General features: G+C 50.7%; 3 protein-coding genes across 8 annotated transcripts; 1 reads left to right on the top strand and 2 right to left on the bottom strand.

Moving 5' to 3' along the window:
- The first annotated feature begins 379 nt into the window (after positions 1-379).
- IL11RA (interleukin 11 receptor subunit alpha) lies at positions 380-16,344 on the top strand. 5 transcript variants are annotated; one of them, XM_016130456.2, is made up of 15 exons: positions 380-459; positions 3,406-3,505; positions 3,787-3,847; positions 4,592-4,761; positions 4,894-5,008; positions 5,157-5,189; positions 5,275-5,441; positions 6,068-6,231; positions 7,062-7,203; positions 7,513-7,632; positions 7,746-7,842; positions 8,083-8,165; positions 8,649-9,301; positions 9,734-9,814; positions 15,999-16,344. In XM_016130456.2, the coding sequence occupies exons 2-13, from the start codon at positions 3,406-3,408 to the stop codon at positions 8,663-8,665; spliced, it is 1,269 nt and encodes a 422-aa protein (XP_015985942.2). In that variant the 5' UTR covers positions 380-459; the 3' UTR covers positions 8,666-9,301; positions 9,734-9,814; positions 15,999-16,344. The 5 variants fall into 5 exon arrangements, with proteins under 5 accessions (XP_015985942.2, XP_015985945.2, XP_036095103.1 ...); XM_016130459.2 differs by lacking the exons at positions 380-459; positions 9,734-9,814; positions 15,999-16,344 and adding an exon at positions 2,117-2,197 and having other exon boundaries at positions 8,649-9,061; XM_036239209.1 differs by lacking the exons at positions 380-459; positions 9,734-9,814; positions 15,999-16,344 and adding an exon at positions 2,852-2,869 and having other exon boundaries at positions 8,649-9,061.
- Positions 9,134-12,021, bottom strand: CCL27 (C-C motif chemokine ligand 27). The gene is made up of 2 exons (XM_016130463.2): positions 9,506-12,021; positions 9,134-9,308 (listed from the first exon to the last, which is right to left on the bottom strand). The coding sequence occupies exons 1-2, from the start codon at positions 9,832-9,834 to the stop codon at positions 9,194-9,196; spliced, it is 444 nt and encodes a 147-aa protein (XP_015985949.2). The 5' UTR covers positions 9,835-12,021; the 3' UTR covers positions 9,134-9,193.
- On the bottom strand, positions 12,137-13,711 carry LOC107502845. Of its 2 annotated transcripts, none has more exons than XM_036239211.1 (4): positions 13,657-13,711; positions 13,293-13,360; positions 13,008-13,067; positions 12,137-12,884 (listed from the first exon to the last, which is right to left on the bottom strand). In XM_036239211.1, the coding sequence occupies exons 2-4, from the start codon at positions 13,337-13,339 to the stop codon at positions 12,728-12,730; spliced, it is 264 nt and encodes an 87-aa protein (XP_036095104.1). In that variant the 5' UTR covers positions 13,340-13,360; positions 13,657-13,711; the 3' UTR covers positions 12,137-12,727. The 2 variants fall into 2 exon arrangements, with proteins under 2 accessions (XP_036095104.1, XP_036095105.1); XM_036239212.1 differs by lacking the exon at positions 13,657-13,711 and adding an exon at positions 13,490-13,643.
- Positions 16,345-18,831: the final 2,487 nt, after the last annotated feature.

The raw sequence follows: 18,831 nt of genomic DNA, 5'->3' as shown, positions 1-18,831 counted from the left end.
TTTAAAACCACAATGTCCAGCAAAGTTTGAGAACCATTGCCCCACACCAGCCCTTCTTCTGTATCTTATCTGGAAACAGGCACCTTCAGCTTTTCCAGTCACCTGCTCAGTGACTCCTGAGCCACTGAACTTGAGGCTTTGTTTGTGGACAGTCGGTACTGAAAGGGGCCTGAAAGATCCTGTCCTTCACGCAAAGACTCGGGAATCCAGCCCTAGCGCCTATCCCCCCCGCCGCCTCCTCAGTCTCAGACGGGACAGGAAGTGTCCGGCAGAGGTGGGGGTGGAGGTGATTGGCAGTTGGAGGCTCCAATGGGCCCAGACCCTCCCAATTTCACCCCTCTCCTTCCATTGGTGCCTGGGTGGAGCCGCCCCCACTGCAGGGCCCCAGGGCGGGAGGGAGTAGAGGCCGGGGCAGAGGGCGCCGGCGGCGGAGGCCGCTGGCGGCGGAGGCCGCGGAAGGTGAGGCCTGGTGGGGCCCTTGGGTGTGCACAAGGAAACAGCGCCAGGAGAGGGTGTGGCAGGATGGTTTACAATCTGAAGGCCTCAGAGTGACTGACGGATTGTCAATGTGTGTGTAGCAGTGAGGCCGTGTGTGGTGATGTGTGTGTCTTTGCAACTGAGTGTAACTTCGTGCAACTGTCAGTTAATGTGACTGAGTGTGTCAGTGTATATGTGGCTGTGCAGTGTGGAATTATGTGTGTATCTCTCAATGTGCATTTTTTGGTGAGAGACTAGGTCGTTTGGCCGTGAGAAGGCCTGTGACCACATCGAGGAATGTGTTTTGGGAAGGTCGCAGACTGTTTCTGGCCAGTGTGAGAGTGGGTAGCTGGGTTTGTATGTGCTAATGTGTGATATCAGGAGTAGTAGAGCAAGAGTGAGACTTGTACTATCTGTGTGTCCTATATCCTAACTGTTAGACTTATAGGTGTGGAGCTGTATTCATATCTGAGGGATCCACTTCAATAGCCAATGGTACTGTACCCAAGAATCTCTGTCACTGGTCTACTGCTCCTTATTTTCTATTTCCCTGTATGACTCAGTTTCCTTATATTTCTTTTCTCTCCCTACTACTGTCTTCCTAGAATTATGACTTTCTATGTCTCTTCATGGTTTAGTCTCCCCAAGGTGTCTCTTCATATCTGCTTTTTCATTTCTGCCTCTCAGGTTCTCTGCATCTCTGTCTCTCTCTGTACCCCTGTCCCTGACTTCACTGTTCACCTTTGTCTGTGGCTACAAAGGCCTGTAACAGTGATGAGATCTGAGACCTGCCATGCTAAGAGCTCCCTGGAAAAGGAGGCCTAAACTAAAATGAGGAGTTGCTTTTAGGGAATGCTACAACCCCATCCCAGGGACGGAATGCTGAGTATGTAGGTGTGAGTGTGAGAGGAAGAATGTGATGTGTGTGTCTGTGTAAGTATGGGTATGTGTACAAGTGTCTGAGTCTGAGGATATCTGAGTGTATCTGTGTGACAGTGAGTGGCTATATCTGAGAGTGTGTATCTAAGGATGAGTGTGGGTCTTGTGTATCTGGCACCAAGGGACCAAAGGCATTTCCTGGTGCTGGGGCCCAAAGAGTGGAAGGGGAGGTAAGAAATGGCTGGAACATTCAGGGGAGGGGAAACTGTACTTTTCAGCTTTACTTAATCTCCCCGATCTGGGGCCTCCCTTCCCCCCAAAACACAGCCAGCTGTACCCTAAGGAAATATTTGCTGGGGAGTGAAAAGTGAAAAGAGTAGGTGCACGAGTATGTGTCTGATTTTCATTTGATTGTATCCACGTTTGTTCAAGGGGAGTGTCTTTTCATTGACTGTGCCTAGTGAGTCCATGCCTGAATGTGGCTATGTTTGGTTGTGTGAAAACACAGGGAATCTGTCACTGTTAGGGACATAAGCAGCCCTCCTTTCCCTCTTGCTGGCCCTGGCTGTGCCTGTGGCTTCCTTTCCAGACTAGGGGGAGGCCTCTTTCCTTCCCAGGGCCTCTGCATGAGGAGGGTGGGAGGGAAGGAGGGAGGAGGAAGGAGCGGGGAGGGGGCCTGGCTAGGGGCAGCTAAGCTTCAGGGCCCAGAGGGGCGGGGGCAGGGAAGGGAAAAGAGGGGATGATTCTGAGATCCCAGAACTGAGTGGAGCTGAGAGGCGTGCTGTAGCTGGTGGGAGGAAGTCCTGGAAGCCATGGACACTCGGCCACTGGGATCACCGAGGTAGGGCGGGGCTGAACAGGGTAAATGTGGCTGGGGGCCCAGGGGTGAGCCAGTAGACACTCAGACAGACACACAGACACATGGAGGCCCCTGCTTTGCTCTATTTAGAAGGAGTCTGTGTTCTTCTGAAGTCCTTCCCTAGGGCCCTCTCCCCATCTGCCCCTTCTGTCCACAGGGCCACTTCCCCACTGCTGTCCATCTCCTGCTTGCCCCCATCCAGAATCCCTCTCTTCTAATACCCTCCAACCCCTATATACACAGACACACACACACACACACACACACACACACACACACACACACTTAGTTACTTCCTTGGCCTTTCTGAGTTCTTGCTGCCCCACACCAGCCCTCACCTCACTAGTCTCCCCCTGCCTCCAAGTTCTGGTCTCTGAGCATCTCCTGGCCCTGTGGCCCCCACTCCAGGCCCCTGTCCCTGCAGGCTCCCAGCTCCTCTCAGCCTCCTTTCCCTTCCCCGCCACCCTGTCTCCATCTACTGGCTCCTTGCCCACCCCTAGCCTCTGGCAGCAGCCAGGGCATCTGGATCTGTTTAACTGTGCAGCTTTAGCCTGCACCCTAGCCCTATCCAGCCTCATAGGCTCAAGACCAAGAAGACTCCAGAATCGGCCCAGATGAGTGTCCCAAGGAGCCAGAGGAAGGAGCCAGGCCCAGGCAAGAAGAGGTTTGGCAGCCAGAGCAGGGCTAGGCCCCATGGCAGGAGTATAGGATAGGCTCAGACCCACCATGATAGCCTTAGGGTGATGAGGGCTGCCTCAGGTTAGTCAGAGGCAATGACTAGCCCTGGGCCAGGTGGACACTGGGATTCCCAACAGTTGGATTAGAGGAGTTAATGGGAGTAACCAAGCCGATGCCAGCACTTGGTGCCAGGGGTGGGCACCAAGGGTTGTGTGTGGGGAGGGCAGTGCTGGCACAGTCTGTTGCCTACAGCTTTTGTTCTGGGCCCTAAGCCCAGGACTAAGATGGAGGGTGTGAGGGTGTTTGTGTAAATGTGTGTGTGTGTGCACAGCACTGTGTGTGTAATGGAAAGGGGGACATTAAATCAGATCCCCCACTGATTTCTGACATACTTACCCCACTTGGTACCTCAGTTTTCCTCCTACAAAGCCCTAACTTGGAAGAGGAGGAGGCAGACTTTAGCCTCTCATCTTGGGCATGGGGGATCACTGACACTACCTCTCTCCCCATAGATGAGCAGCAGCTGCTCAGGGCTGAGCAGGGTCCTGGTGGCCGTGGCTACAGCCCTGGCATCTGCCTCCTCCTCCTGCCCCGAGACCTGGGGCTCCCCAGGTGAGAAGAACCCTATTCTATGACCCCAGCTCTGACTTGTGACTTGCCACTCTCACTGTGAACCCTTCCCATATCTAACATGTGACTCTCAACCACTCTCCAACCTGGCAACATCCCCTCTCAATGCTGTTCTCTGATTTCTATCTACATTATAACATGATGCTCTGACCCAGTGACCCCACCCAGGGCTTAAAAGTCTGCCCCTTACCTTGTTACTCTCACAAAGTAGGGGGTTGGGGAGTGGGAAAGGAAGATCCTCTCCTCAGAAGTGCCCTCCACAGGGGTTCAGTATGGGCAGCCTGGAAGGTCCATGAAGTTGTGTTGCCCTGGAGTGACTGCTGGGTAAGTGCTAAGTGCCCCACCTGCCCGTTGGGCTGACTCTCATGACCCTTGCTTGACCCTGCCCAGTCCTCATGCCCCTTCCCTTCTTGCCCCCTGTGTCTGTAATCTTCACTCCTTGGTCAAAACCCTCAAACCATCCATTCATCAGAAAATTTCAACTAACATGTATTTAGCACCTGCTAAGTGCTTGGTCTATTCTAGGTCCTGGGATATAGCAGTGCACAAACCAGGCAAGATGTCAGCCCTCACAGAGCTTAGTGGGGCAGACAAACAATAAACAAATAAGAATCTTGCCAGGTAGTTATACCTGCAGGGCAGAAAATCAAAAGAGAATGCTGTGGAATAGGATAACTGAGGTAATCAAGGAAGGCCTCTCTGAGGAGGAGACATTGAAGCTGATTGTGAAGGTCAGGAAGGAGGCAGCCAAGCAGGTCGGGATAAAGCATTCTTGACAGAAGGAACAGCTAGTGCAGATGCCCTGAGGTGGAAATGAGCTCAACATACTTGAACAGAAAGAAGACCAACGGTATAGGACAGGACCAGAGTGCAGTAGGTGAGGGGTAGAGAGGGAGGAGCTAAAGAAGGAAAGGAAGGCAAAGGCTAGATCACCACGGGCTTTGTGAGTCAGCAACAGGAGTTTGAGTTTTATTGCAAGAGAGTGAGAAGCCAATGGAGAGCTGTGGCATGGTCTGACACACACTTTAAATCTTCTCTCTGTCTGTCATCACCTCATCTCACCCTCAGGGCCCCAGTGTCCTGGTTTCGGGACCACGAGACAAGCCTGCTCCAGGGACCTGACTCTGGGCTAGGGCAAGAACTGGTCCTAGCCCAGGCAGACAGCACTGATGAGGGTACCTACATCTGCCGGACCTTGGATGGTGCACTTGGGGGCATGGTGACCCTGCAGCTGGGCTGTGAGTTGAGGAGGGAGTATTGGGTGGCAGTGATGAGACGTGGGGCTCCTGAGGGAATCAAGGTCCTAAATAAGTCTCTGGAATGGTAGGACTAAGGACTTCTCAGTCTCCAGCTGTACTCTCTTTCTCTAGACCCCCCAGCCCGCCCTATTGTCTCTTGCCGAGCAGCTGACTATGAGAACTTCTCCTGCACTTGGAGTCCCAGCCAGGTCAGCGGTTTACCCACCCGCTACCTCACCTCCTACAGGTATGTACATGATCAGGTGTGTATGTCTGTACACTTGGGTGTGCTGGCACAATGTGAGCATGGGAGGCAGGGAGGAAGGTCCTGAGTAAGGCCTTAGAGGGAGAACCCTCTTTTCCTTCCTGACCTGAGATGTTCCTCCTTCTGCTAGAAAGAAGACAGTGTCAAGAACGGATGGCCAGAGGTAGGACATGAGGGAAAGGCTGGGGGTTCCTGCTGAATCCCACAATGAACATTTCCAAAGCCCAAGACTACATCCTCCCTCCTAGAATGAGTCCATCCACGGGGCCCTGGCCATGCCCACAGGACCCCCCAGGGGCTGCCCGCTGTGTGGTCCATGGGGCAGAGTTCTGGAGCCAGTACCGGATCAATGTGACTGAGGTGAATCCCCTGGGGGTCAGCACACGCCTGCTGGATGTGAGCTTGCAGAGCATCTGTGAGTACCACCCCTAGAGTTCCTCCAGATCCTCTCCATAGAGACCCTAAACAGACTCTAGGGTATAGATATCTCAACACAGAACTCACCCACCCCAGAACTCCCAGACAGTTCCCTCCCAATATAAACTTCAGTTCAGCACACAGGTGGCTCCTGTGGAGACTAAGACAGAGATCAGAGCCCAGGAGGCAGGGTTATCTCAGTCTCTAGAGATTGTCTCTGCCTCTAGGCCCTGTGCTGAAGGCAGCCATATTTCAAGTCCTCCCTGTCCAATGGAAGCTTTTATTCGTCCCTCCTTCCTTTTGATCTGTGTGTGGGAGAGGGCTCTAAAGCGCTGGCTGGAATTTGGGTCAACTCATCTTCTTCCTTGGGTGGGAAATAGAATCACTCTTTAATTCACTCAACATAGACCGTTCAAAAACCTGTCTCCAGATCTCAGTTCATTTTATAATAGGGATGATAGACAGGTCCTGAGCCTAATGGATGATCAAGCTTAAGACTTCCCCAGCCCCCTTGGAAGTGCCTCCCTCATACCTTTAGGCACACACCCACCCTCCCTTGGGAGGTGATGGGGAAGAGATAGGTACCTGTCATCTGCCCTTACTTTGTGTCTACACCATCCTCAGTGCGTCCTGACCCACCCCAGGGGCTTCAGGTAGAGTCAGTACCTGGCTATCCCCGTCGCCTTCGTGCCAGCTGGATGTACCCCGCCTCCTGGCCCCGCCAACCGCACTTCCTGCTCAAGTTCCGGCTGCAGTACCGTCCAGTACAGCATCCTGCCTGGTCCACGGTGAGGCCTGGAATGTGTCCCAGTTTGGGGCCGTGGGTCCTGTCTCTGGTTTCATGTTCCGGGGTGTTCTGTATGGATTTCTGGCACTGGCAGGAACTGGTCCTAGCCTAGGCAGACAGCACTGACGAGGGGGCTCCTGAGGGAATCAAGGTCCTAAATAAGCCCTATCGCTTCCCCCTATAGAATGCTCTTCCAGGGTCAAGCTTTGTGTTGGGTGCTGGGTTGCAGCAGGGACTGACAGGTGAAGCCTCTGCCCTGTGGGGCTATTACTCTAATGTAAGCCTGTCTATGGGAAGACAGCAGTGGCTTTTAAAAAATAACTTTTCTAGGAAAAGAAGTGCTTTTCACCCAGAGGTATATCCTCTATAAACACTCATATACCCAGGTGAGGATAGTAGTGAATTCTCACCTCTGGAGATGTCAAAGATTGGCTAGCATCGGGTCTGGAGAGTGGCTGCCTCAGATAATAACCAATATTTATTAAGCGCTGTGTGCCTGCCAGGCGTTGAGATACACATTGTACATGCTCTATCTTAGATGTATTCACTTGAAGAAACTGAGGCACAAAGAAGTCCAAGGTCACCCAGTAAGAGTCGAACTAGGCATTCTGATGGTACAAACTATCTATATAACCACTATGAACTTTTGTCTTCTAAACACTAGATCTAGGCCTGACACCACCAGCCACCCCGCATGAAGCCCAGATGGCTCCACCGTACTGACAAGGACAATGGGGAGGAAGGGTGCTCTTTGCAGATTGGGGCTTGGGAGCAGGTAGGCTTGGTGCTTACAACCTGGATAATGTAGTGATGAACTCTCTTCACTGCCAGGTGGAGCCTACTGGATTGGAGGAGGTGATCACAGACGCGGTGGCTGGGTTGCCTCATGCTGTGCGGGTCAGTGCCCGGGACTTTCTGGATGCTGGCATTTGGAGTGCCTGGAGCCCTGAGGCCTGGGGTACTCCGAGCACTGGTGAGAGAGCCAAAGGAAAGGGTAGAGGTCCCGCCCCTCAGCATCTGTCAGCTGGACTGGTTGGCTTGAACTTGGCTACTTGGCACATGCTCCCACCCACACAGCCATGCCAATTGCCTGTAGTCCTGTCCTAGTTTAAGCTCTGCCCCTCACCCTCTACCCCTGCTACTTCCCAAGAAGGTGGCTCTGCCCTTTCAGGCATCGCCTTTAGGTGCCCCTGTGTCCAAGCAAGGCCCTGGCTTCCACAGGCCGGCCTTGGCCTCTGCCCCTACCCTGTGTAGACACTTCTCAGATCTTACTTCTCTTCAGGGCCCCTACCAAAGGAGATACCAGCTGGGAGTCAGCCACACACGCAGCCAGACGAGGACACTCAGGTGGACAGCCCTGCTCCCCCAAGGCCCTCCCTCCTTCCAGACCTGCTGCCACTTGGTGAGCTGGGACAGATGGGCAAAGGTGGTAGGTGATGGGAAAGCCCCAGAGACAAGGGGGCGCTGGGTTTGGTCGAGCTCGCTCTTACAATAGCATGTGACCCTCCTCTTCAGACAATAGGGACCCTCTGGAGCAGGTGGCTGTGCTGGCATCTTTGGGAATCTTCTCTTTCCTGGGACTGGCAGCTGGGGCCCTGGCACTGGGGCTCTGGTAAGTGACTGCCATTGGTGCCTTGGCTTCTAATCCCACACAGACCCTCTGATATCCATAGACCATACCCTTTCCCACCCCTCATTACTTTCCAGTGAACCTATCTGATTCTAATTCCCTCCGTCTTCCAACTTTGTGATTCTCACTGACTCCTCTACTGACTTTCTACTAATAAACCCTTTTTAAGTAGTCTGAGATGCTTTATGTTGTTGGGGAGATAGCTACTTTTTTATGCTTCAGGCTGAGGCTGAGACCGGATGAGAAGGATGGACCCCAAAAACCTGGGTTCTTGGCCCCAATGATTCCAGTGGACAAGCTTCCAGGTGAGTAGGAACTCCAGGAGGTTTGGACTTGAGATGTATGCCCTCATTTTGAATGTCTAGAATAAGAGTCAGATGCCCCCTAGTCTTTGTGACGGTGTTGGGAGTGAGTTAGGTCTCCTCATTCTTATGTCTTGGCTCAAAGATGGGCCTGTCATTCTTGAGTCCCTGGGCTCAGAGTTGGGTCTCTTCCTTCTCTTGCAGGGTATTGGGGTTTCTAGATGGGCTCCCTTCTCATTTGCAGTGTGTTAGGCTCAGAACTGTTTATCTCTCCTTATTCTTGAGGTGTCTTAGATCAGAGCTGGGTCCCCTCCCTTATTCTTGATGTCCCTCATCTCCAGGGTGTCAGGGCTCACTCAGAGCTGGGATCCCCTATTCATTCCCAGAGTGTTAAGTTCAGAGCTAGGTCTCTTTCCTCATTCTTAGGGTGTCAGGGCCAAGATCCAGTCCTACTGTCTCCCTTGATTTGCCTCCTGATTTTTCTAGGAGCTCCAAACCTGTAGAGGACCCAGAAGGGCTTCAGCTGATTCCACCTATAACTATCTTGCTGGTGTGGATGGACAGATAGAACCCAGGCAGGACAGTGGATCCCCAGGAGGTGTGGGATCTCTGAAAGTTCTGTTTGGAGCCCATTTCTATGAGACTCTGTGTTCCAGACTTGCCAGATGAAAGGTGCCTGGACCTCTGATTTCATCCTAGAGCTGGAGGTCTACCAGTGGAATGTATGTAGATGTATATGTCTGTGTTTATATGTGCCCATGTGTATGTGAGGCAAGAAACATATGTTCCCTGCATGTATGTATGTGGGTGCCTGGGGAGTATGTGTGGGTCCCTGGCTCTCGCCTCTGGTGGGGGTCATAAAGGTGTGAATAAAGAGAATGAGGATGTTCTTCTGTTTATTGGTGTCTCCCAGCTCCAGATTCAGGGCTTTCAGGAGAATGCATAGATTTGGAGACCACCATCAGAGACTATTGTTCAATAATGCTTTATTGTTTTGGCTTTTGGGGGTCCCTGCCCATTTTCCCTGTCAGTCAAAATTTCAGGTTGGGCAGAGTCTCCTGATGCCTCCTCCCTTGGTGCTGAAACCACCGAGCCAGGCTGCGGTTCTGGGGGTGGATGCAGACGCTACGTTGAGACAGGTGAAGCCTGGGAAAGGAAAGGTCCAAAGCCATAATCATAGTTTGGGGATGAGGTTAGTTAGGGTCCAGTGGTTAGGGGCAAAGGCCAGATGACAACCTGAGTTGGCATCAGAATTAGCAATTCGGGCTGGGTTTGGGATCAGCATCAGGGGTTGGGACTGAGGTTGGAGTCGGGTCAGTCTTAGGGGCAGGTTCAGAGCTCACACAAAAGCCTGTAGGTGACAGTCCCCATCAGCCTCTTGCAGTTCCACTCGGATGACTTCCTTTAGTAGCTTGTTTGAGAGTGGCTGTCGATAGAGCTGAGTACAGCAGGTGGTGCCGAGTGACAGTAGCATCGCTAGGAAACAGTGGGGCCATGTATTCAGAGGGCTTCTGACCCCAAACTCCTCCTGTACTTCCCGCTCCCCTTTTTCTTCTATCTCATTCATCCAGATTCCCGGCCTTCTAGACCCCAAGTACTCACCTGCTCCAGGGTCTAGGCTCAGAAGCAACAGTAGCAGCAGGAGGCTAATGGTGGGTAAGGGCCCCTTCATGCTGATCAGCCTGGATACTTCTTTCTCTCTCCTCCTTCTCCCCTACCTTTTATTTGGGTGACTTTTGCTTGGGGCACCAGGTGAGTCAGAGGCAGATGAAGATGTATTACTCATCCTGTGACACTCCTGGGTCCTAGTTGCCACAGACCCCTGTGCCATAGACCCTTCCCTCTGCTAAGACTGTCATTTCCCATGGACTCCTAAGCCCTGGGAAGAGAAGCTGCGGATGTACATGATGTGAGGACTGATGGTACAATAACTGAGTAAGGGTAGCTAACCATCCTCAGTGGCATCCAATGATGGACATTCACACTCACATACCCATAGTTACACATTCACAGACACACCTCCATCAATCAACCACACATGGTCAGATAACCATAGACAGAATCATGTAGCCCCAATTTTATTCAAAAGCCCTACTCCCATACAGTTGTGTTTTTATAATCATCCAGTCACACAATCATACTAGCACACATACATTCTGATGGGGGAGTTGTCAGTGGGATGGGAACACAGGGCCAGCACCAAATTGCCTTCATTTCCCCCTTCCCCACTTCCTGCCCTAGCCTTCTCTTATTGTGAGGAATTGATGGGAATGGGTCCCTAAAGTAGGCCCTTCTTTCTGGCCGAGGAGGTGTTGTGGCAGGGACCAGTTACGTTCAGAGAAGCTGGAAAAGGCCTTTTTTGGTAGTATTGGGAATTCTTTTGAGATGCTAAGGTGGGAACTGCTTTACCTAGGAAGATGAAACTGATGGGTGGGGTGGATAAGGAGGGTAGATGAGGGAAGATAAAATTTTTTCCGTGCTAGGTTGCTGCTATTAACAGGTAACAAAAACCCCCAAGAAATCTTATCTTCCTGCGTTTGCCTAGTCTTGTCCCAGAAATGTTAGCCTGTTGCCAAAAGGGGCCTGAGGTTTCCAGAGTCAGTCACTGACTTATTGAGACATCAGACTCAAGAATTCAATTATCTCTTCTTTTGTTCTGTTCAAATTCCAACCTCTCTTCACAGTGGGCCTGGAGAAACCTACCCCTTTCCCACTCAGGTCCAGTGATACCCGTCAACAACCTCTACACCCTCTGTATCCCATCCTCTTGCTAAAGCCCCAACCTCCCATCTCCTTCCTGTCCCTTCTCTTATAATCCCATGTTCAGCCTTCACTCCTCTTCCCCACATCCCCCAATGTAAAACAACAACTCCGTCTGTTGTTTCCTGAAAGCTGGGAACTGTCTAGGGTGGGAGCAAGCTGCTAAATTTAATGCCCCTTGCACCTTGAAGAATTTCCCGTTCCTGGTCTGGGGACTTCAACCTTCAAGTCCTGCTCTGTATTTGAATCATAAACTGAGTTATAACTCTTATCTGGTTGTTGCAGGGGTGCCTTATGAAGCCTTTTGCTCTGTGCTAGCTACTTCTATGGGATAGGCCTTCTCTTGGGATAGGGACCTTCCCTGGGTCTCTCATTCTGCTACAGGGCTGCTCTAATAATCAGGTGGGGGACCGTCAGCTCTGATAGTAGGGACTAGTCCCTTTCCCAGGCTGAACACCTGGAGCTTCTCCCTCCTTTCCGGGGTGAGGCTCTAAGGCACTTTCCTGGAGTTTGATTTGTAGATGTTCAGGAATTCTGATGGTTTTCTGGGGAGCCATAGGCCCAAGGCTGGACAGAGTACTCCACTTTTGACAGGGTTCTTGATGAGACGTTGTGATGAAAGGCTCAAGATACCGGGTCCATTTTTGAACGTGGCCACAACCCAGAGACATTTCGAACTTCTAGTACCAGAGGCATTAGAGTCTCTCTCCCACCCTCCAGTCTAGATTTGAGCCCCAGAGCTTGGATGCAATGATTGAGAGGTGCCATCATCTTGTCATAGATATCCATCAACCAGCTGTCTGCCACACACATTGTGGCCTCTCCCGGACCAGTCAGTCCAGAGACCTGAGAAGGCAAGAAACAAATTCTTCCGGGTATGCATCCATTTCTCCTCTATGCCTTCTCCACAGATAGGGCTAAGCCTTCTCCCCAGCCACAACCTGCTGTGGCAGGGGTAGCCCCAGGCCGAAAGTTTTGTCCCCCACTCACAAACTGGCTGTCTCTTTAACTTAATCCCCTGGTGCCCTTTCTGGTATTGGGGACAATCCCTAACTGAAAGCAGGCTCACTGGAGTACCTGACTCTCAGCACTGTAGGAGTTAGTGAGTCTCAGGCTGACTGGGTGACAAGACAGGAAGGGGTGGTAGGGAACAGTGTGACCCTCATGTTCTCCTAGGGAGGTAGCAACAACTGCTAGGTAGGCTTTAAGTCAAGTATCTTTAAACTTGGGATCGCACTGGAGGTTGGGGTATTAACTATAGGAAAGGTCTCCCACAGTCCCAAGTCAATCCCCTGTGGCGGGCTGAGGGTGGTAGCTTCTAGGAATCTTGCCCTCCTCGCACAGCCCACTTCCACAACTCTGGGCTTAGAATATTTTAGATCCCCTCCCAGGAAAAGAAGATTCTTAGGACACCTGGAAAAGCCCTGTTTAGGAGGAAGGTGGTAGCAGAGAGCTGGGGTGAAAACACATCAATATGGGAATATGGTTGGGAGGAAGACCAAACCAGGACTATTTATTTCCTCCATATAGGCTATCACAGTGTGTGTGTGTGTGTGTGTGTGTGTGTGTGTGTGTGTGTGTGTAAGGGAGGGGCACGGAGTGAAGAGCAGTCACAGATAGTAACAGGAGGCCTGACACTGATCAGGGGCCCTTAGGAATAACAGGGACCTGGACATGGAAGGCACCCTATTTGGGAGGGTAGCCCTGCCAGTTAAGATCACAGCCAGCATGGAGAGGGGCACCCAGCCCGAAGAGCAGCAGCGGCGGCGGCGGCAGAGTCAGGAGGGAAGCACGGTGGCTTCGGTTTAAATCTTTAATGCACTGGCTGGCTGGGCAGTGGCGGCGGGGGTGCGGCGGGGGAGGCCGCGACCCCAGCGCTGGGGAACAGGGGCCAGGCCACTTGACAGACAACTCATCAGGCCCCGCAGAGGCTCCAGCTTCTGCTCCCGGGGGTGCGCCGAGCTGTAGGGCAACCCGACACTGGCATGAGGCGAGGCAGGGACTCCCCTATTCCCCCCGGTCCATCTTCCGAGACTGAGCCTTGTTCATGCCCCTGGAGGGTCCGCGATATCGCAGTCCCCTCACCTCCGCTCCCTCCGCCACATGCGCAGCCACGGGAAAAAGTAGAAGCAGCCCCAGTAGATCCTGCAGAGAGAAGGCAAAGCCGGGCGGCGGGGCCGGGCTGACCCCGCAGACTCCTCGGATGTCTTTCCAAGGCCCCACCCCGCCCCTTAGAGGCGGTCCCCTTCACAGCCCACGCCCCCTTAGGGGCCCCACCCCTCCTGCTCCTCCCGCCCCTGGACTACTTGAGCCCTCCCCCAACCCTGGACCCGCTAGGTTCCTCCTACGCAGAACCCCGCCTCCACTCACTCCTCCTCAGCCTCCAGCGCCACCTCGTATCTCCTCAATCCCGACATGTCCCGGGCTCCGAACGTCTCCTGGGGAGCGGCACAATCAGATCAAGGGTTCCCCAACCCCGGACCCTTCCTCTGTCATGCTCAGGACCAGTCTGATTTGTTCTCAGGTAATCCGAGGCAGGTGCCCCCGGGAAGCCTCAATTGCCATACCGGGGAAGGGTGGGATGGAAGATTTTGGAGGCACTAGACGTTAAAGAATTAGGAGGTTGGTCACCTCGGGAGCCTGGGGGCTTTTAGGGGGTCAGGGCGAAAGGGATTGCGGCCATGAGGCTGGGATATTTGGGGCCCGGGTTAGGAATTTCGGAGGCTGGGGTCACCTGGAGGGGGGCTGAGGGGTTGGCGCAGCCTAAACTCCCGCCCTCCGTGGCTCCACCCCGGAAACAGACCGTTACCGTTACGCCACGGGGACTCCGTCACGCACCTGGGGTGGGGCTTGCCTATTAACCCGGAAGGGGCGGAGTTAGGACATTTTTTTAGAGGAGGCGGAGTCACTCTAAGGTGGAGCTAGGGTCTGTCACTAATGGGGTGAAATTGGGGTTTATTTCTAAGATTCAGGGCACTAGACATCTTTTGTAGGGATAGAGTCAGATTTTGGAGCTCTACCCTCAATGATGGAGACCTCAGTAACAGCAAGAAAAGATCTTTGGGATGCTGTCCAGTAGTGCTTTCCCAGTTCCCTTTCCTACTCTCAATCCTCTTGGCTTCTGCTCTGATGATTGCCTTTTTTGCCTGCTCCATTTCACTTGAATGACCCTGGGCTGAGGAGGAACAGGCCACAAGGGAGTGCCTGGTCTAGACAGGCCAGGCTGTGGAAATAGTTTTTGGCCTAGTGGCCTTGGCCAAGTTGCTTAATAGCCAGAGGGTCACAGCCCTTCCTCTCTGAGCGGAGACTGACCTTCCTGTGATTTTTGTTCCTATAGTCATCCATTCAATATTTATTGAGTGTCTGCAATGTGCTGGGCATGGGGATACAGCAGTAAAGAAGACAGGCATAGTCTTTCCCCTTGGAGGGCTTGTCATCTGGGTTGGAGATGGGATTGAAAGAGACTATCAGTGCATTACTTAGCAGGCTAGATAGGGACAGTAGAGGGTACTGTGGTAGAGTCCAGAAAGAGAATTAGCTCAGTATGGGAGGTTGGAACTAACTGGCCCAGTTGGTCTTTGGAGGGAGGAAGGGAGCCTTGTGGCTGGACTACAGGAGAGAGAGCAATCAGAAATGAGTGAAGTGAAAGTTCTCTTAGACTGAAGTGTGGAGAAAGGATACACCTACCCTGTCCCCCCATCCCATCTTTTTTCTCCCTTTCATACCTGTCTTCCTCTGCCTAGGCCACAAACAGACAGCTGACTGACAGATCCATGGATACCATTTGGGCTTTACTGGAAGCATTGCAGTCTGGCTGTGGAGGAGAAGCTGTGCTCCTGCCAGACTCACCCTCTCGCTCACACTCACACTCATTCACACTCACATCAGCACTCCAGGTCCTGCCCGGACTGGGTCGGGTCTTGTGCAGAGGTGCTAGAGGCCTGGTTTTCGCTTCTGGTCATTGATTCCCCAGAGCCACAGTCATTTACATCCCTTTAGTCAGATACAGGGCTCCTTCTGGGGCTGTCATGGGCTAACTGCTGTGATGCCTGTTCTGGAAGAGGAAGGAGAGGCAAGGTCATGGTCTTGGGTCTTGGGCAGAGGCTCAGAGGGAGGAAGCAGGGCTGGGGAGGGCCAGGCTTGTCTTGTCAGAGTTCTTCTGCAGTCTCCAGATGATGCAGTCCACCTAGGAGTAGTCTGGGGATATGCAGAGCTGATGACCATTCAGTGTGGTGAACCTAGAGTTAGAGGTCAGAGGGAATACAACAGCCCTGGAACTTAGCTTCTTGGAAGGCCCTGGTGTGTTGGGCAGAAACTAAGGATCACATCCGAGAACCTGTTTCAAGGGCTTCCTTGTGGAAAGGGGTTTGGCAAAGAGAAGAGAAGTAACATGGTAAGCTTAGGCCTCAGGGGAGGTGATTGGGAAGGAGGAGACCAGTTACTCTCTACCCCCCACTCACAGGACACCAGTACTGTGCAGCCATCCTTGAGGAGGAGGTAGGAACAAAAAGGTACCAAAAATATTCCCAAGAACTAGGTGAAAGACAGAGTCCTCAGAGTTGTTGGCATCACTCAGAGCTGGCTTGAGGGACTGTAAGGTGAGAAGCCCACAGCCCTGACTGAATTCAGGATAACTGTGTCCAGTGCCATAATTTTAGTGTTCTCCTCTTCTCCACCCATGTGTACTGTCCTCTTCCTCTGGAAACCCAGGCTAGAGGAGACAGAGCCTCTGAAGAGGGCAGCTGAAGGCCCAGGACCTATCCAGGCACAGACACATATAGGAACACCTGGGGCACAGGCACATCTACATCACACAGGTGCACACACAGGACACAGGCACACCCACACCACACAAGCCCATGTATAGATTGTATAGGAATATGCACAATGCACAAGTAGTCCCATAGTACACAGATAAACACAATCACAGGGGCACGCTCATTTGGTAAATATACACTGTAAGGTTCACAGACACACTCGTACTTGGGTGTTGACCTGAACTCAGAGTCTCCTTCACAGACTCCCAGATCCCCGTTCTACCCCACACCTTACTATTTTATCCCCTCTCTTTTCCAGGGGAGACCAAAAAAATCAAGAGACGAAGAAATGAGGAGAGGAGTGGTGCTGTGCAGGAGGCCATGGAGGATGGATGGAGATGGACAAATGGTTAGAATCTTTGGAAGCAGCAAGTGTATGAGTTCCAGGAGTCCTGCTTTTGTGGAGCCTGTGTGAGACTGTGAATCTGGGTAGGGGAGAGAGTGAGTAGAAGAGTGATGGTGAGCATGAGGAAGTTTATGATGGTCCTGTGAGTGAACCTCTATGAGGGTGTGTAGCTGTCTCCTATTAATGGCCCCCTGAAGCTTTCACTTTATGTGTGCAGTAATTTCTTTCCTTCTGTTGTATAATAAAGAATTTGACTGGCCTTTGTCCCTGGTTTCTGAGGAGACTCTAAATCTTTGGAATTTCCTAAGAGGAATGTCTTTGTTATTTCTGAATCCCTTGAATCACACCTGAGTTTATGCTAAGAAATGAGGTGACTGAGGATGGGGGTGGTCACCAGAAAGACCAACCATCTCATTGGAGAGTTGGCCTAACCTCTGGGGGGGAAGGGGCTGGGGATTGAGTTCAGTCATGTGGCCAACAATTCAATAATGCCTATGTAATGAAATCTCAATAAAAGTTCTGGACACCAAAGCTCATGGAACTTCCTGGTTGGTGAACACATTGACGTGCTGGGAGGGCGATGTGTCCTGTGTGTCTCCATGGGGAGAAAGCATGGAAGCTCTGCATTTGAGACCTTCCCAGGTTTTTCTCCGTGTGTCTCTTCATTTGGCCGTTCCTGATTTTATCCTTTATAAAAAAGGAATTGTAAGTATAGCACTCCTGAGCCTTGCGATTCATTCTAGTGAATAATTGCATCTGAGGAGGGTTGTGGGAACCTCTTCTTCCATCTATTTATATCTTCATCTCTATTTATTCATCCATATATCCAATTATTACCCATCTATGAATGCATCCATTCAACTTTAAGTTATGATAATAATTAACTGTCAACCACAGTGTTGTTGACATATCACAGTACCCCATTCACTGGCCACCGTAATGTATTGAAGAACTGAGTATTTGTTACAAGCACAGTTAATCACAGCTTTTCATGAGAGTTGATATTTGGAGAAAGAGGAACTCAGTTTTAGATTATTCATTATGAAAATTTAGACTTGAGTCTTCCACTGGCCATATTTTCTGCTACTAGAAGAATAGCTATAATCAGAATGAGATTGCTACAGAAAAAGAATTAGAAGTTGACTTAAGATATGGAGATAACATCATTTGAACCCCTAGAGCCAATGAGGGCTGAAGTAGACTAAATCTTAGTGGATCTACTTATGTGATATGAGAAATTTAACTTTTTGCTTGAGTTAATTTAAGTTGGATTTTTGTAATTTGCAGTGGAATGAGCCCTAAATAATAATTACTGTATTATTATCCCCATTTTACAGATGAGAAACCTAAAACCCAGAAAGGTTAATTTTCCGAAGGTTTCCCAGTTTATAAATGGCATAACATTGGAATTTGGAGCAAAACTCTTATACTATCTATACAGTTCTCAAGAAGGAAAGAGAAGAAATCAAATGCTGAGGTTGCTGATATCTCTGGTAAAAACATCTATTGTGGAATTGTGCAGAAAGGAAAAAAAACAGACTACATTCACATAACTTTCAACAGAATATGTTGTTATAATTGCTCTATTTTATTATCAGTTATTGTTAATCTCTTACCGTGCCTAATTTTTAAGTTCAACTTTATCATAGGTATGCATAGGAAAAACATAGTATATATAGAGTTTAGTACTATCTGTGTTTTCAGGCATCCACTGGGGGTCTTGGAATATGTCCTCAGCAGATAAAGGGGGAATACTATATGTCTGTCCTCCTGCCTGTCCGTCCATCCATCCATCATCCATCCATCCATCCATCCATCCATCCATCCATCCATCCATCCATCCATCCCATTCATTTATATATCTAACCATTCTTCAATGCTAAGACACCAATGGCAATAAGCCTCGTCTCACTTGACAGCTCTAATTCTGAGGCTGGGTTTGGATCATGGGGTGGGAGACATAATCTGTAAAGGTCCAGATAGTAAATATTTAAGGTTTTGTTGTCTGGTTTCTGTAGCAACTACTTAGCCCCAAAGCAGCTATGGACAATTTGTAAATGAACAGGCGTGGCTGTATTTCAGTAAAAATATTTACAAAACAGATGATGGGCTGGATTTGGCCCAAGGGCCAAAGTTTGCCAATTCCTGGACTGGATTGATATTGTTGGGAACATGAATAGGGAGTGAGAACATGTATGCCTTGCATTTGTTATTACTAATGTAGTGGAAACAACAGAATTTTTATACTCAAACACTTGTGTTAGAGTCTGGCTTTGTGACCTTGGACAGATGAGGGAACAGGTGACAGATTTCTTGTCTGTAAAATGGGAATAATATACATGTTCTGAGATAGTACATGTGCCTGACTCACAAATGGGCACTCAGTGAAGGTTAAGTCCATTCCCATTTCTCATTCATCACCTAGCATATATTACCAGTATTAGGAGGCCTCTCTCTTTTCAGGGTATACTGGAATGCAGTGAGAACAGTTCAGTCTGGCTTGCTGAGTTCAGAAGTCTAGCTTCTTGTTTCCTGCATCTCTCTCAAGCAAGTTCATCCCAAGATCAGAAGCCATGTTTATTCTAGCTGCTTGTTCAATTTGTGGCTCTCAACCTTATGGGGCCTGCAGAGGGCATCTAGTGTATTGAGAAAACAGAATGTGCGGCTTCTGGCCTGTAGAACGAGTGCTCTGGCTTGAGTCTGGGCTCAAAATGAACAAGAAACCAGATGACTCAGCTCCTGAAAG

Source organism: Rousettus aegyptiacus, unplaced genomic scaffold (assembly GCF_014176215.1).
Source record: "Rousettus aegyptiacus isolate mRouAeg1 unplaced genomic scaffold, mRouAeg1.p scaffold_m13_p_3, whole genome shotgun sequence".
Lineage (NCBI taxonomy): Eukaryota > Metazoa > Chordata > Mammalia > Chiroptera > Pteropodidae > Rousettus > Rousettus aegyptiacus.
Note: the sequence above shows the minus strand (reverse complement) of the source record. Positions and strands in the feature narration are given on the sequence as shown.